The sequence below is a fragment of the Podarcis bocagei genome, assembly GCF_964188305.1.
Source record: "Podarcis bocagei genome assembly, chromosome: 3".
Lineage (NCBI taxonomy): Eukaryota > Metazoa > Chordata > Lepidosauria > Squamata > Lacertidae > Podarcis > Podarcis bocagei.
In genome coordinates this window covers 50087341-50102131 of record NC_138127.1, presented here as the reverse complement: position 1 = coordinate 50102131, position 14791 = coordinate 50087341, and the positions used below count along the sequence as shown (strand labels likewise).

The 14791-nt window shown below is 40.3% G+C and overlaps 1 protein-coding gene across 2 annotated transcripts in view; it reads right to left on the bottom strand.

Moving 5' to 3' along the window:
• Positions 1–13724, bottom strand: part of LOC308582807 (utrophin-like) — a gene marked incomplete at its 3' end in the record, with an annotated part of 196543 nt that extends 182819 nt beyond the window's left edge. For both annotated transcript variants that reach the window (XM_081186281.1, XM_081186282.1), the window contains exons 1-6: positions 13555–13724; positions 11120–11204; positions 10118–10332; positions 8256–8373; positions 7294–7499; positions 4319–4473 (exon numbers count right to left, since the gene is read on the bottom strand). In XM_081186281.1, the coding sequence (XP_081042407.1) occupies positions 4319–4473; positions 7294–7499; positions 8256–8373; positions 10118–10332; positions 11120–11204; positions 13555–13689 (914 nt within the window). In that variant the 5' untranslated portion in view covers positions 13690–13724. The remainder of the gene's footprint in view (positions 1–4318; positions 4474–7293; positions 7500–8255; positions 8374–10117; positions 10333–11119; positions 11205–13554) is intronic.
• Between the last annotated feature and the right edge of the window lie 1067 nt (positions 13725–14791).

The window sequence follows — 14791 nt, the reverse complement described above, 5'->3', positions numbered from 1 at the left end:
GTGAGCCCATGCATGACAGAAACAGTGGTTTTTAAAGTTGCAAGGAGGATGTCCTATTTTTAAAATCCCTTTTTTAAAATTGGAAATATGAAAGGAACATTTCGTACAAAGATTACCATAATAAAGGACAAAAGTGGTAAAGACCTAACTGAAGCAGAAGACATCAAGAAGAGGTGGCAAGAATACACAGAGGAATTATACCAGAAAGATATGGATGTCTCGTACACCCCAGGTAGTGTGGTTGCTGACCTTGAGCCAGACATCCTGGAGAGTGAAGTCAAATGGGCCTTAGAAAGCACTGCAAATAACAAGGCCAGTGGAAGTGATGGTATTCCAGCTGAACTGTTTAAAATTTTAAAAGATGATGCTGTTAAGGTGCTACACTCAATATGCCAGCAAGTTTGGAAAACTCAGCAGTGGCCAGAGGATTGGAGAAGATCAGTCTACATCCCAATCCCAAAGAAAGGCAGTGCCAAAGAATGCTCCAACTACCGCACAATTGCACTCATTTCACACGCTAGCAAGGTTATGCTTAAAATTCTACAAGGAAGGCTCAAGCAGTATGTGGACTGAGAACTCCCAGAAGTGCAAGCTGGATTTAGAAGAGGCAGAGGAACCAGAGACCAAATTGCAAACATGCGCTGGATTATGGAGAAAGCTAGAGAGTTCCAGAAAGACATCTACTTCTGCTTCATTGACTATGCAAAAGCCTTTGACTGTGTTGACCACAGCAAACTATGGCAAGTTCTTAAAGAAATGGGAGTGCCTGATCACCTCATCTGTCTCCTGAGAAATCTCTATGTTGGACAAGAAGCTACAGTTAGAACTGGATATGGAACAACTGATTGGTTCCAAATTGGGAAAGGAGTGCGGCAAGGCTGTATATTGTCTCCCTGCTTATTTAACTTATATGCAGAATTCATCATGCGAAAGGCTGGGCTGGATGAATCCCAAGCCGGAATTAAGATTGCCGGAAGAAATATCAACAACCTCAGATATGCAGATGACACAACCTTGATGGCAGAAAGTGAAGAGGAATTAAAGAACCTTTTAATGAGGGTGAAAGAGGAGAGCGCAAAATATGGTCTGAAGCTCAACATCAAAAAAACGAAGATCATGGCCACTGGGCCCATCACCTCCTGGCAAATAGAAGGGGAAGAAATGGAGGCAGTGAGAGATTTTACCTTCTTGGGCTCCATGATCAGTGCAGATGGTGACAGCAGTCACGAAATTAAAAGACGCCTGCTCCTTGGGAGAAAGGCGATGGCAAACCTAGACAACATCTTAAAAAGCAGAGACATCACCTTGCCAACAAAGGTCCGTATAGTAAAAGCCATGGTTTTCCCAGTAGTGATGTATGGAAGTGAGAGCTGGACCATAAAGAAGGCTGATCGCCGAAGAATTGATGCTTTTGAATTATGGTGCTGGAGGAGACTCTTGAGAGTCCCATGGACTGCAAGAAGATCAAACCTCTCCATTCTGAAGGAAATCAGCCCTGAGCGCTCACTGGAAGGACAGATCGTGAAGCTGAGGCTCCAATACTTTGGCCACCTCATGAGAAGAGAAGACTCCCTGGAAAAGACCCTGATGTTGGGAAAGATGGAGGGCACAAGGAGAAGGGGACGACAGAGAATGAGATGGTTGGATGGTGTTCTTGAAGCTACCAGCATGAATTTGATCAAACTGCGGGAGGCAGTGGAGGACAGAAGTGCCTGGCGTGCTCTGGTCCATGGGGTCACGAAGAGTCGGACACGACTAAACGACTAAACAACAACAAAAAACATGAAAGTAGACTTTTTTAAAAGTCTAGACTAAATTCAAGAAATAATATCTGAGACTGGGGATAAAGAATGTAATTTATTCATCTAGGTTGCAGAGATACTGACAAATTACCCCGTCTCAACCCTGAAGTATAAACAATTATTGCCCACTGTGTAGCATATCTAATTTATACAGCAGCTCAAATTTGAGAGGGCAATCTCTTCAATGCCAGTGGTTTTTAAATGGTCTGAATTAATATAACAAGCAGGGACATGTTGGTTTTAAAGAAGTTTCAGTTAGAGAAAATGCTGAAATTCTCCATTATTTTCAGCAGTCCTTTACTCCCAGCTGTTGTTAATCTTTCTTTTTCTTGCTGTCAATTATCGATTTTTAATTGCTGTTTTTTCTGATAATTTTAGCATTTCTTGTAAGCAGAGGTTTTGCTACAATCAGGCAGTATATACATTTTGCTACATACACATAGATAAGTTCCAGCATGTTTACCTGCTTCATGGTTTGAAGTATTTAAACAGATTTCTAAATGTCGGTTTCCTCCTCCACCACATTTTCAAGATAAAACATAATCTACCCAAGCTTCTTTTAAATAGCTGCTTGTTCACTTTTGCCTTCAAAGCCTGTTTCACCGCTTGGCTTCATTTACAGTAAGATTGCACTGTTCCTATGAAGTCCCAATACAAATTCCTCCATTATTTACCTTAAAATTATTGGCCAGTTTTTTAACCTTCAAATCTTCATGCCAAAATGAATTAGCCATATACCACCCTACATTACCTGGGAAGTTATTTTATTTTAGAAATGTTGCAACTATCAATACTTTGCAATGCATATTGAGCACACTGAGAATGAGCATACTATCTTTTTATTCTCCAGCACCATGAAGTATATACATTTTATTATTTGACATATTTTTCAAGTCTATATTTTATAACATATACATAAAGTCTAATAATTATACTCAACCTGCCTTAGAGTTGATGTGCAGAAACCACAAATGCTAACAGAAGATAAAGGGAAATCAAGACGAGAAGGGACTCTTGGGTCTTAACACAGTGAAAGTGACAGGACTGATGAAATTATGTGGAATGATGAAAAAAGGCAACATAAAAACAAACCATCTTCACATCTCTAGAGGAAACTTTTTTGGGGTTAAAATAAAATTGTTCAAGGTAACGAAGAGAATGATAGCTGGAGGCAGAAAACATACTATTATACAAAGAAGGAATTGTGACTCAACTGCAAGAAGTTTATTTTCAAATGGGAAAAATCATTAACTCTATTCCTTTCAGGATCAGACAGGGAGCTTCTGTGGCTTAAAACACTAAAAACTGAACTTGAGGGATATTTTCTCAAAGTGTAATCCAGGACTCCCTACAGAGGACAGAAGGCTTTCTTTCTTATACAAGGGAATGAGGTACATCCATGAGGCAATAGTCTGCTTTCACAATGTTACTGCTTTTGAAGACTCTAGCTCAGGGGTGCTAAATGTTTGGTTCGTGGACCCAAACTAGAAGGCCATTTCCACCAAGCTATGCCCACTTGCTCTACAGCTGATGCCATATACGACCTCAGGCATGGGGCAGGTAAAGAAATATCTGACTCATCCAAAAGTCCATTTGCAGGCACTGACAATCAGTTGATTGATTGCTGGGTCTTGCTAAAGCCCTTGCAAAGTGCTCTGTTGTGGAGCAACAGCACTCAGCAAGACCCATATGGACAAAAAAGTCAGGTCAAACTTAGTCTGCAAGAGATGGGGAAAATAATGATCAAGACCACTGGCCAGATCCATTTCCCTACCCCTGCTCTAGCCTGTGGATATAGGGATGTCCAAGTATGTTGCACATGCATAATCTTTTCCTTTGACCACTACCTGACTGGGTCAGGCAGAATGCTGCTAAACAATGATGTGTTCTGGTTACATTGAAGGAGACACAGATAGCTGTTTTTCTGCTCAAGGACTTTCCATAATGAAATCTGTTATTTCCTGGCACTACAGTACTTGTGGCTGAACCAAGTGAGATGCATGCTCACATTTTTTGGAAACATCAAAAAGCACCTTTCTTTCAACCATTTTCCAGAAATGACTTCAAGAAGGAATTGAAAATGTTTCCATATTCAGGAAGCACTGCTTTCACTTTCAGTAGGTTTTGTGTACCCTTGGTGATAGGGATGTCAAGGAAATCCAAAAGCACAAGACAGTTGACAACATAGCATAGACAAGGAAGAGGTGGGCAATCTTGATGGAGCATTCCTCTCAATCAGTGCTGGAAATGGTGATTAGAAAGTAGTTAATGATACAACCTTATATTTTCCAAAACAGGCCATATTTATTAAACAAATATCTCAGGAACTTTAAAGACCTGGATCCATGCTGAAAAAAGAGTCAGATATCTGACCAGCTTCATTTGGCTTGCACTGCACAAAGGAACAGTTTAGAGTTCTTCCTCGATTTAGACACACTTGGTAAGAAAGCCCCCAATTTAGGTTATACCTGAATTAATAGAATATGAATTTGAGGCACACGTTTGTTTGCACATACCTTTGTTTCAAGTTGATCCATGAGGTATTCAAGTGATCCATTATTTCCTTCACTTTTCTTGTGTCATCACCATTGTAGTCTTGAAGAAGTTTGTTTGATAGATCATTGAATTGACTCATCTTGATATCCCCTTTATCTAAATCCTGTAGTAACATCTAAGCAACAAATTCAGAGTAGTTAAGAAAAAGCAAGAGGGGATATCAGTGTAAAACTGAAAATCAAATATGGTTTCTCAAATTCTGACTATACTTTTTAATTAAAGGATCACTCTTTCATCCAATGTTGTGAACTACAAAAATAAAAAAATTTCAAATCAGGAAGGAAGAAGGGTCTGTTCCACAGAGACATCAACTACAATCTTAACAGAAAGGAACAGCCCCATGATTCTGCAATCTAGCAGAAACTCATCAATACTGGGGAAGGAGAATCCGAAAAGTGTAAATCGCTCCTTTCCCCACAACACAAATAAAATTCCGGTCAATAAAGTGAATATGAGGGGGGCATAAAAGAGATATTTAAAATTGTGCGTGGTGTGTTGAAAGTATATAGGAAGACTCTTTACTCCCTTTCTCTTAATACTTTAACATGGGGTCATCCACAGAAGCTGAATGTTGGAAGATTCAGGGCAGATGGAGAACATTTTTTCTTCATACAGTGCATAGTTGAAATAGTGGCATTTACTACCACAATATGTAGTGATAGCCACCAATGTGGTTGGCTTTAAAGGGACTTTAGACAAATTCATGGCTGCTAAGGCTATTGATGGCTACTAACTAGGGTGACTATGTACTAAATCCAATATCAGAGGCAGTATTCCTCTAAATACCACTTGCAGAGGAACACAAGAGTGCTGTTGTGCTTACAGGCTTCCAATAGACATCTGGTTCGGCACTGTGATAACAGGATGCTAGATTAGATAGGGCTTTGGTCTGATCCACCAGGATCCACCAGATTTGGTTTATAGAAGTGATGAGGAGTTAAAAGAAAGTAGAGATGATTAAATGGCTTTAAGTGAGCTTTCATTCCAGTGCATGGCAAAGATGTGGAGTTACTCTCAACACCATGTTGGGAAGAGGTACTGGGTCCAATTGTTTATTGTTTGCTCGTCATAATGGCTACTTCATCAATGGCCTTTGCTGTATTCTGTAATGAGTTGTGATGCAGGGCTGATCTTTCTCCCCTAATGACTCTAGTTCTTTTGGGTTATGAAAAGAGTTGAGAAGGGGATTACTGGAGGCTGATGTGGTGCCCTGCAGCAACCCAACCTCCTGCTTGCCAGACAGAATCTATTTTAGGCTGAAGGGGCAAAATGTTCATCTCTTTCCTGTCAACTTCTTCCAGTCCTGCCTGCTAGCTAAAGGAAGGAACTGTAACATGAGTAAACTGCTTTCCCTAGCAACAGAGAATAGGTTTTAACATCAGAGTCATTTTAAAGAGCATCTACTAGTGTCACTATATACCATGCATTTAGCATCAAATGTGTTCTAAGGAGAAACATCCATGCCCAGGGGGTTCATAACCAAAGGTAGGAAGGACAAAGATGAAGGGCCACATTTTAAAAATAGCAAGGATCTATGGGTGAATCAATCATTTAAAAGGCTCTCCTGAAACATTCTTGCAAATCCTCAACTACTAAACTTTTCACATATTTGCTGTCTAGCCTTAAAAAGTAATTGGAGAGCTATTCTGTTCCAAACATAATATTAGTCGCAAAGTACAAATGAGATTATATTTTTATAGAGAAACTGTGGTCTGAATTTTATGTCCGCTTAAACTAACATAAATAATATGCAGATGTGCCTCCAACAACAACAAAACACGAATGATGTTTAAATCATTTGTTTTCCAAATAAAAATATACAATGTAGGTGAAACATTATGCATGGTCATCTATAATAGAACAAATGAAATATATCCATAAATACTTATTTTTAGCCCTTCATGTTCCTTGTAACATTGCTGACATTTATTTGTGGTGTATTTATTTGCAAATTTAAAGTTCCATTATCTGTAATAACATTTATGGATATACAAAGAAGTATGAAACAGACATAAACCTGGAATTAGTGATGAAGATTATGTTGTACCATTAAAAATAAGCAGGTTTTTCATCTGTTTCTTCTTGAGGCTATCAGTAGCTGCTAGTCTTGATTGTCAAAAGCAGTAAGACTCTGACTGCCACTTGCTGGGAATCACAAGTGGGTCAAATGCTGTTGGGCTCCTGTCCTGCTTGTCCCATAGGAATCTGTGAGAACCACATGGAGGACTAGATGGACCTTCAGAAACATCCAGCATGGATCTTATGTGTTTTTTAACTGACACTTTACAAAACATTTTTGAATGTGGGTGTTACTTAGATTTGAAAAGATCTATTCAGCAAGGTTTTACAAGCGGACAGACTAATTTTACACGCCAATGGATTAAAGATGGAAGGCAAGGGGACTGGTGGATCCCAGCCAGAATGATCAAGTGATCCTCAGCATAGGTATGACTAAATCAGGGAGAAGGGATGAGTAAAATGTGCATGTGTGTTCCCATGTAAAGCAAACGTTTTGCTAGTCAGTACTGATAGTACTGAGCTGTATGGACCAATGGTCTAACTCAGAATAATGCAGCTTCCTATATGCTGGGGAGCATTCAAGTTCTATGTGCATTTTGAAGCTCTACTTTATAACAAAGGCTTCCAATCTTTAGAATAGGTTTATCAGCCTTTACAAGGTCCTTCAGGAGAAAGGATAAGATACAAATTTAATAAATGATAATAAGTCATTCTCAAAGGCAACTTCTTTCAAAAAGTAGCGACAGAAACAACTAACTTTCAACAAGTATTTTGAATTTAAAGAAAGCAATTTTTATCTACAGAATGTAAATTGTCAATTATCAAATATATTTTTCTGGGCATGTGAATAAGACAAGTGCAAGATGGATTCATAAACCATTCAGAGAATCAAATTAGAAAGCACATTTTAACTTACTTTGTTTTCAGCAATCTGCTTGGTGAGCTTCTCTTTAGGAGACTGCAGAAGGGCATGCAGGTGGATCTCATATTGTCCAATTAGCTTCTCCATTTCTTGCTTCTGGTCATCCCACTTCATGCTGTCAGAAAGCATACGTTTTAACTGCTGCTGACGTACTTCTACCCCATGTTGTGTACTATCCCATTGGTTCTTAACTTTCTCCACTGAAAAAGACAAAGGAGGAACATGTAACCAAACAAAAAGCATTTTGTGGCTATTACATTATCCTCAATCTTTCTGTTACTCAGAGTAACCATCCAAAAATCACTGAAGCCAACCCTGAGCCCTTGGGAAGATTTCGCACAGCTCTCACAAACTAGCCCATTCATCTTCACAGAAGGACAGGTTCATTTCTACACATGGATTCCCTTTGCTAGACACTCTCTCTCTCTCTCTCTCTCTCTCTCTCTCTCTCTCTAGCACACACATTTATGCTACAAGCATAAATGCATATTCATAATTACCACTAAATGTCCCTCCTCCTCCAGGCCAATATTAGTTCAAATGTATAAAGAGGCAATGAAGCTCCCACCACTCCCACATATAGCTTGCTTTTCTCTATGCTGGACTCTGATATGTGGTAAAATTTTAGGTCTCCTCCATATTCCATCCTGCCTCCAACCATGACTTGCCAGATTATGTCAGTCTCCACCCAGGCCATTGCAAGCTCTGGCCCCTGCATCCCTTCAGTAGTTACTGTCAATAAAAAATGGTCGCCTTTCCCCTAGCGCAGGCATCACCCTCCAGATGTTTTTCAGACTACAATTCCCATCATCCCTGACCACTGGTACTGTTAGCTAGGGATGATGGGAGTTGCAGTCCCAAAATATCTGGAGGGCCAAGGTTGAGGTAGCCTGCTCTAGCGTAACTATTGAGCATTTGTACCCATCTCCTCACACTTCTGTCTACTAAGAACATACGTTTCTCTGTGATTGCTGTCCTAACATCAGAACTTGATGTTTTGTTTTTCAGATTCTGAGCCAAGGTAAAAACAAAATCCAGCCGGGGATGTCGATGTTCTAAGTCTTCTTTTGTTATCTGTTAAGAGCCAGGATTAAAATGTGTTACTTTCTGAGATTTAAATAAAGAATAAACCATGGGGGGGGGGGAATCAAGAATATTCACATTTATATTACAGAAGGTTATCAAGTTAGTAACTTCTTAATCAACGTATTCCAAAGCCATTTTAAAGGCAGAAATGTTCTCACTATTTCTGTACTAACCAATATGATCAACATATTAAAATAAAGGCTCAACTTTTTTTGCAGTATCTATACAGAGATGAGACATGAGTGGATGAGAAAATAAAGCTGGTAAAAATCATATTGTTGTGCTGGGCTTAACTTTGCAGACTTTCATGCATTCTGTGACATCTCCGCAGGCTATCAGGACATCTTACCTATATTTATCTGCTCCAAGGGTGTGGGGCAGGGTGTGGGCATTTGCAATATTTTATTTTGGTTCTTAGGACTTCACACACTATATATTCAGTACTGTTTTTGCAAGAAAATTCCATTTTTACCTGCATGAGTACCATTTTAACAAGCCTTTTCTTCACATCAAGTAACTGAAATCTCTACAATGAGCCATTATAGTCATAATAAGTTTGTGTGTCCAAAGACAGGCAGCTGAAAGGACCTCAGAGATCAATCCCATGAAATTGCATTACATGTATTATTGCAGCAAAGTGTTTGACAATTAATTTGACCACTGCTATGAAGGTTATGTTTAAAATGCACACACAAGTACCCTAAAGCTGTTAGTTACTGCTTGCTTTCACTTCACTATGTTGCTAATATCACAAGCAAGGAAAATGTCAACATAAATGTGTGTAATCACTTCCCTTTTAACTTCAGCCAGTGCAATTTTAAATGTCGGTGTAGATATTCACATCTCTCTTTAAACAATCACAGGCTGCCTAAGGCTGGATCCCAATGTTTAACAATTATTGAGCAAGGCAATTAACCTACATTAATTGAATTTCATTATTTCTAGTTGAATGCACTACACCTATTTGTAGATAATGATCATGTTTTGTGGAAGGTGAACGTGTTCTGGTAATCTGCATTGTATGTCATGTGCTAGACACAACAGAACACAACACACATATAAATGAACACCCAGGAATCACTTATCAGTGTTGACTTCAAAATAGTAGGGCATCGGGTTACAGAAAGGCATTATACTATAGGCCTTAACCATCAAACACAGAACAAATTCAGAAGCAATGTGTTAAAGAAGAGGCGCTCCTAAATGGGAGCACCATTAATCAAACAGCAGGACGAGGGCAAACACAGCATTGTTCATCCTGTTCATTGAGCAAGACTGTGCACATTTGCCACCTTCACCTGCTTCAAGCATCCCCAGCAACCTACTTGGGGCAGAAGAAAAGTGGAGGCAGCAGTGCTTTAGGGTTGCCAGTCCTCAGCAGCTTGCAATGGAGAAGGTTCAGTTGGAACTGGACACAAACCATTCATTGCTGCTGATGATTCTCAGTGGGAAGGGGCCCCCAATTTCTTCTGCTCCAATATAAGTTTCAAGCAGGGTTGAGTAGAATAAGGAGCAAAGGGAAGCACTTTATGCATGTTCCATCAAACATATGCAAAGCGTTCAAGTCTTTGTGAATATTCATTCGTAATACTCACAAAGGCTCAAAGCCTTTCAAGACAAGCAGAGAAATCATCCACATCCAAACCAAATTTTATTTTTTTCCACCAAAAAATAAAGCAGGGACTCAAAATATCTTCAGGATTTCAACACAACACCTCATGGCACCACATACTTTCATGCGTGCAATTGTCCGATTGATTTCTTCAGCATTTCCCACAGTAACTATGTTGGACTTGAGCATCTGGTCAATCAGGGCCAACCAGTCAGCCAGTTCTGTTGTAGTTTTATCCAGATCAGCAGGTGCAGAAATTTCCAAAGCCTGCTGAGTTTGAGCAACATTTTCAGAGGCAGAGGACACTAGCACCATCTTTTGGAGAACAGGGTAACCTAAACAAGACAACACAATTCACTTGGTATTTCAAATTGCACTTAGTATAGTACTTGAATTTATTTGCAGTTGGAAAAACAAGCAACAAAATACCAATTCTTGCCATTTTAAGAATATCCTCTGTATTTTTTCTCCATCCCCATCTAAACAAGTTAAAAACCTTAAAGGCTTAGCCTTCAGTTCCAAACATCATCTGTTTTACTGCCTTCCTGGTCCAGAATGATGTGAAAATGTTGATGACATACTCATCACTGACAGATCTGGTGAGGTGTGAGAAATTCACTGCCAATCCCAATACCCAGGCAGTTTAGGAACATTCAAATAATGTGTGGTCAAAATCTAAACATCGTTAAGCTGTCACCCACAGGAAAAATCACAACCTGCAGCTGATCCTAGTTTACCATCTGATTAAGTTCCAGGAAGAAACAAATTCAAACATTTATTGCCAGTGAAAAAAAATGCTACTGAGTCAGAAGCAAGAATTCATTGTTGATCCTCTGAATGATACTGATGGAGGAATATGTCGGTACAGAACTTCAAATGGTGAAAGGGATTAATTTCTGTTAATTTTGAAGTCTGCAAATGTACTTTCTTTTGTTCATAAAATGTATTAGAAGCCAATTTCCTTTCAATACATTTGGACGCATGGTCTTAGTGACTCAGTGCCATGCCCTTCAACAGAAACAGAATCTAAAACTTTCATGGCCTTAAAGATCAAAAAATGAGATGACAAAGAATACTGAAAACTGTCCTGTAAAAGAAACACGTTCTCTTTCCGGAGCTCACCAGGTGGCAATGTCTGTGGCACCAGATGAAACTGATGAACATGGGCCTCTAGTTCTCTCGCTCTGCTGGGTGCTTCTCTGAACACCTAATATGGCAGAGAAAAACTTCACATTACAAAAACCTTTTCATGTCAAGAACTGAGGATTAACATTTTTAGCATTATACAGCTAAAGCTATACCACTATAGACAGCTGAGCACAAAATCCATTAACCCCCAAGACCAAAGAGTTTAGAGATGAAGGGGTTTGCATTTAGCCCCTAAAAAGGGTCTGGGGTGCATTTTAATGTAAGTTGCACATTTGGGATTCTTTACTAAGAATGGGTGGCAAAGGTGCAAAACGAAGAGCTTAGCATAGAGCCTGTCTGTCTGTCTGTCTGTCTGTCTGTCTCTCTCTCTCTCTCTCTCTCTCACACACACACACACACACACAGAGCTACATGTGCCAGATGCTATCACAACAAACATTGTGTTGCTCAGTGCAACCAAAAACTAGGGGAGGAGGAAAGAGTTGCAATAGTCATTCAAAGACTGAAATATAGTACTAAAAGCAGCTACTGTTTGGGGAAATACGATACGAACAATATACGTTAATACAAGTGAGTTATACCATGAGGAGGAATGATTGTGAATTCAAGCGGAAATGTCCTCAGTTCTCAGGACTGGGAGGCGGGGACAGTCTGTGCTGGACCAGATTGTACTTCCCTGGAATGAGCTTTGGGGTTTTCCTGGATCTAACACTGTGACTGGAGGCTCAGGTGCCAGCTAAGGTCCCTTTTGGACTCAGCTGACTTGGCCACTCTACCCCATGCCTTGGTAACTTCCAGACTGTATTATTGCAATGTGCTCTGTGTGGGGGCTTGACGATGTCTTAGAAACTCCAACTGGTCCTAATACAGCAGCAAAATATTGGATAGTGTTACATTCATTCATACAACCCTGTTTTATTTAAAGCAGATGCATTCGTTGTCAGTTCATGTCTGGACCCAATTCAAGGTCATGCTAGTGTTTGAACTGATGGCTTAGGCCACAAATATATGAAATACCACATCCATCCCTGGAGGCTCCCTTGGGTGTTATGTTGGGTAGAGCGGGTAGGTACACCACCCCCAGAAGCTCAGGGATGCATGTGTTCAAGGAGAGGATATTCTCTGTAGCAGTTGTGGAACTCTCTCCCCACAGAGCTGCATCTGGTATCTTCACTATATAGTTTCCACTGAATGCTGAAGATGCACCCCTTTAACCTGGCCTTTGGCACTTGAAATGTATACTTTTAGGAAACACATCCAGCCCAGCCACAATTGTGATCATTTTAAGCTGTCACTTAGTATATTCCTGCTGGGAGCCCACCTCTTCAGAATGCAGACAAGAGATTTCATGTTTGATTGTTGATCCAATTAAAAGAATCGAAGAAGCAAAATAACAGAATCTGATATAAGATGAGGACTAGGCTGGAACTTTTTTCTATGCCATGCTAGTTCCCCTACTTTTCTACAAGCTCAGTGAGTGGTCTAGGAGTGCTCAGCGGGTGTTTCCTTCTGGGAAGAAAACATGGAGCCCTCTGTAAGTTGCTTTGAGCTTACTACACAAGTATAATAAATTAAATTAAAATTCATAAAGCATGAAGGATGTTTACTTCCCACTTGTGAAAAGTATTCCAGGGTCACATTTAGGAATTCTGCTTCTGATACAATGAATGTTGCCCCAAACTAAAGAAAGCTATTGATCTAGACCAGGCTAGTTAATTGTGGTTACATGCCAGATGTTGTTGCTCTGCAGCTGCCATAAACCCCAGCCAACATAGCCACTTGTCAGGGATCACTGGAACTATAGTCCAACATGTGGAGTGCACCACACTGGTTACTCCTGATGTGGACTATTAAGAAAGAAAAGCATTGCCATGCAGAGATTTAACACTATGGCTATGTTCACATGTCACTGGAAACCACAGTTAATGGTTTATTTTGAATGCACAGGTGGACCCTTCTTCACTTGTCCCCTAGCATGAGTGGGAGCAGTAAACCACAATCCCTAGTTTAGTGTTAAATCTGATGCGAGGATGGTAGTTTGTTTAACTCCAAACAAACCAATAAATTTAAGCCAAGGTTTGTTCTTGGCTTACCAGCTGTAATTTTCTCTGAGCAAAATAAACCACAATCTCCAGTTTGGATGGAACGCTAAGCAGGAATCATGGCTGGTTGCTCACACTCACGCCAAAGGAGGAGTGAAGCAGGAGTGAACCCATGCATTCAAGGTGAGTAACTGTGGTTTACCATAGCATGTGAATGCTGCCTGTGACACAAAACACTTCTTTACACTAACTTGTCCAATCATGCCTCCCCCGACAAGAGTATTCATATGTATGTGGCAGGAACTCAATCAAAAAGAATACATTTTATACTTGCTGATTTTAAGGAATCCATATTGCAATCCATACCTTCTTCCACTTAATATTCAGGGTCCTCAGTCTATCGGAAATATTCTCTCTCTCTCGAGCCCCAATGCTTTTATTTGAAATCAGCTCAGGTTCATTCTTGTTTAGCCACTTAAGCTTTTCTCCTTGCAGGTCCATCTCCTCGACCAAGCCCTAAAGTGATTAAAGAAAGCACTTTTGGTGGAATCTACAGACATGGGTGGCAGGTGGCGCTGTGGGTTAAACCACTGAGCCTAGGACTTGCTGATGAGAAGGTTGCGGTTTGAATCCCCGTGACGGGGTGAGCTCCCATTGCTCGGTCCCTGCTCCTGCCAACCTAGCAGTTCGAAAGCATGTCAAAGTGCAAATAGATAAATAGGTACCGCTCTGGTGGGAAGGTAAACGGCGTTTCTGTGAGCTGCTCTGATTCGCCAGAAGTGGCTTAGTCATGCTGGCCACATGACCCGGAAGCTGTACACCAGCTCCCTCGGCCAATAAAGCGAGATGAGAGCCACAACACCACAGTCGGCCACGACTGATTCCACAGGTTCTAAATACAAGTTATTTACTGACTTGGGGAATATTAATGAAAAGTTTTAGTATTGACGTTTAAATTAAAACTAACACGGTCACTTTCCTTTCATAGGCAGCAGTGGAAATTTGTTGCACACCCAGTCTGCTGGACTGAGATTATTGGTCCAGTGCTTAGTTTTGTGCTCTTGAAGCCCCAAATCAATGTGCTAGATTGCAGCTCTTTGTACTTTTAGCAATAATTTCATGCAAGGATTCTGTTCATAAAAGGGACTTTGATTCACCAGAGGCTCCTCTGGCACAAGGAGGAGGAAATGTTTTTCACTTATTCCTCCTTCCCACACTGTTCCAGAGAATTCACCAATTCTGCAGAGCAGGTTTTCAGGAAACTGCAAGAGACAGGAAGATTTTGCAAAAAAACACCTCTTCCTTTCCACCAGTTGGGATGTCCCAGAGTGCAGTTCTGCTCAGTGTGTCCTGCCACAGGCAACGAACAGACCCAGCGCTGCACTCGGGTTGTGTGTGATGTATTCCGTACACTTCGACTGGGTCCATTTAGGCAGCAGTAGCATTGGCTCTCTTAGTATCAAATTACTCATCTCAACCTAATGCACAACAATTATTTGTGAACTAAAGAACCCGCTTACCTTTCAAATTAATTAGTTATTCAGTAGCACCAGTAATTATTCAGTAGCACCAGTAGGAATAAGGAATAAATTCAAATAAAATA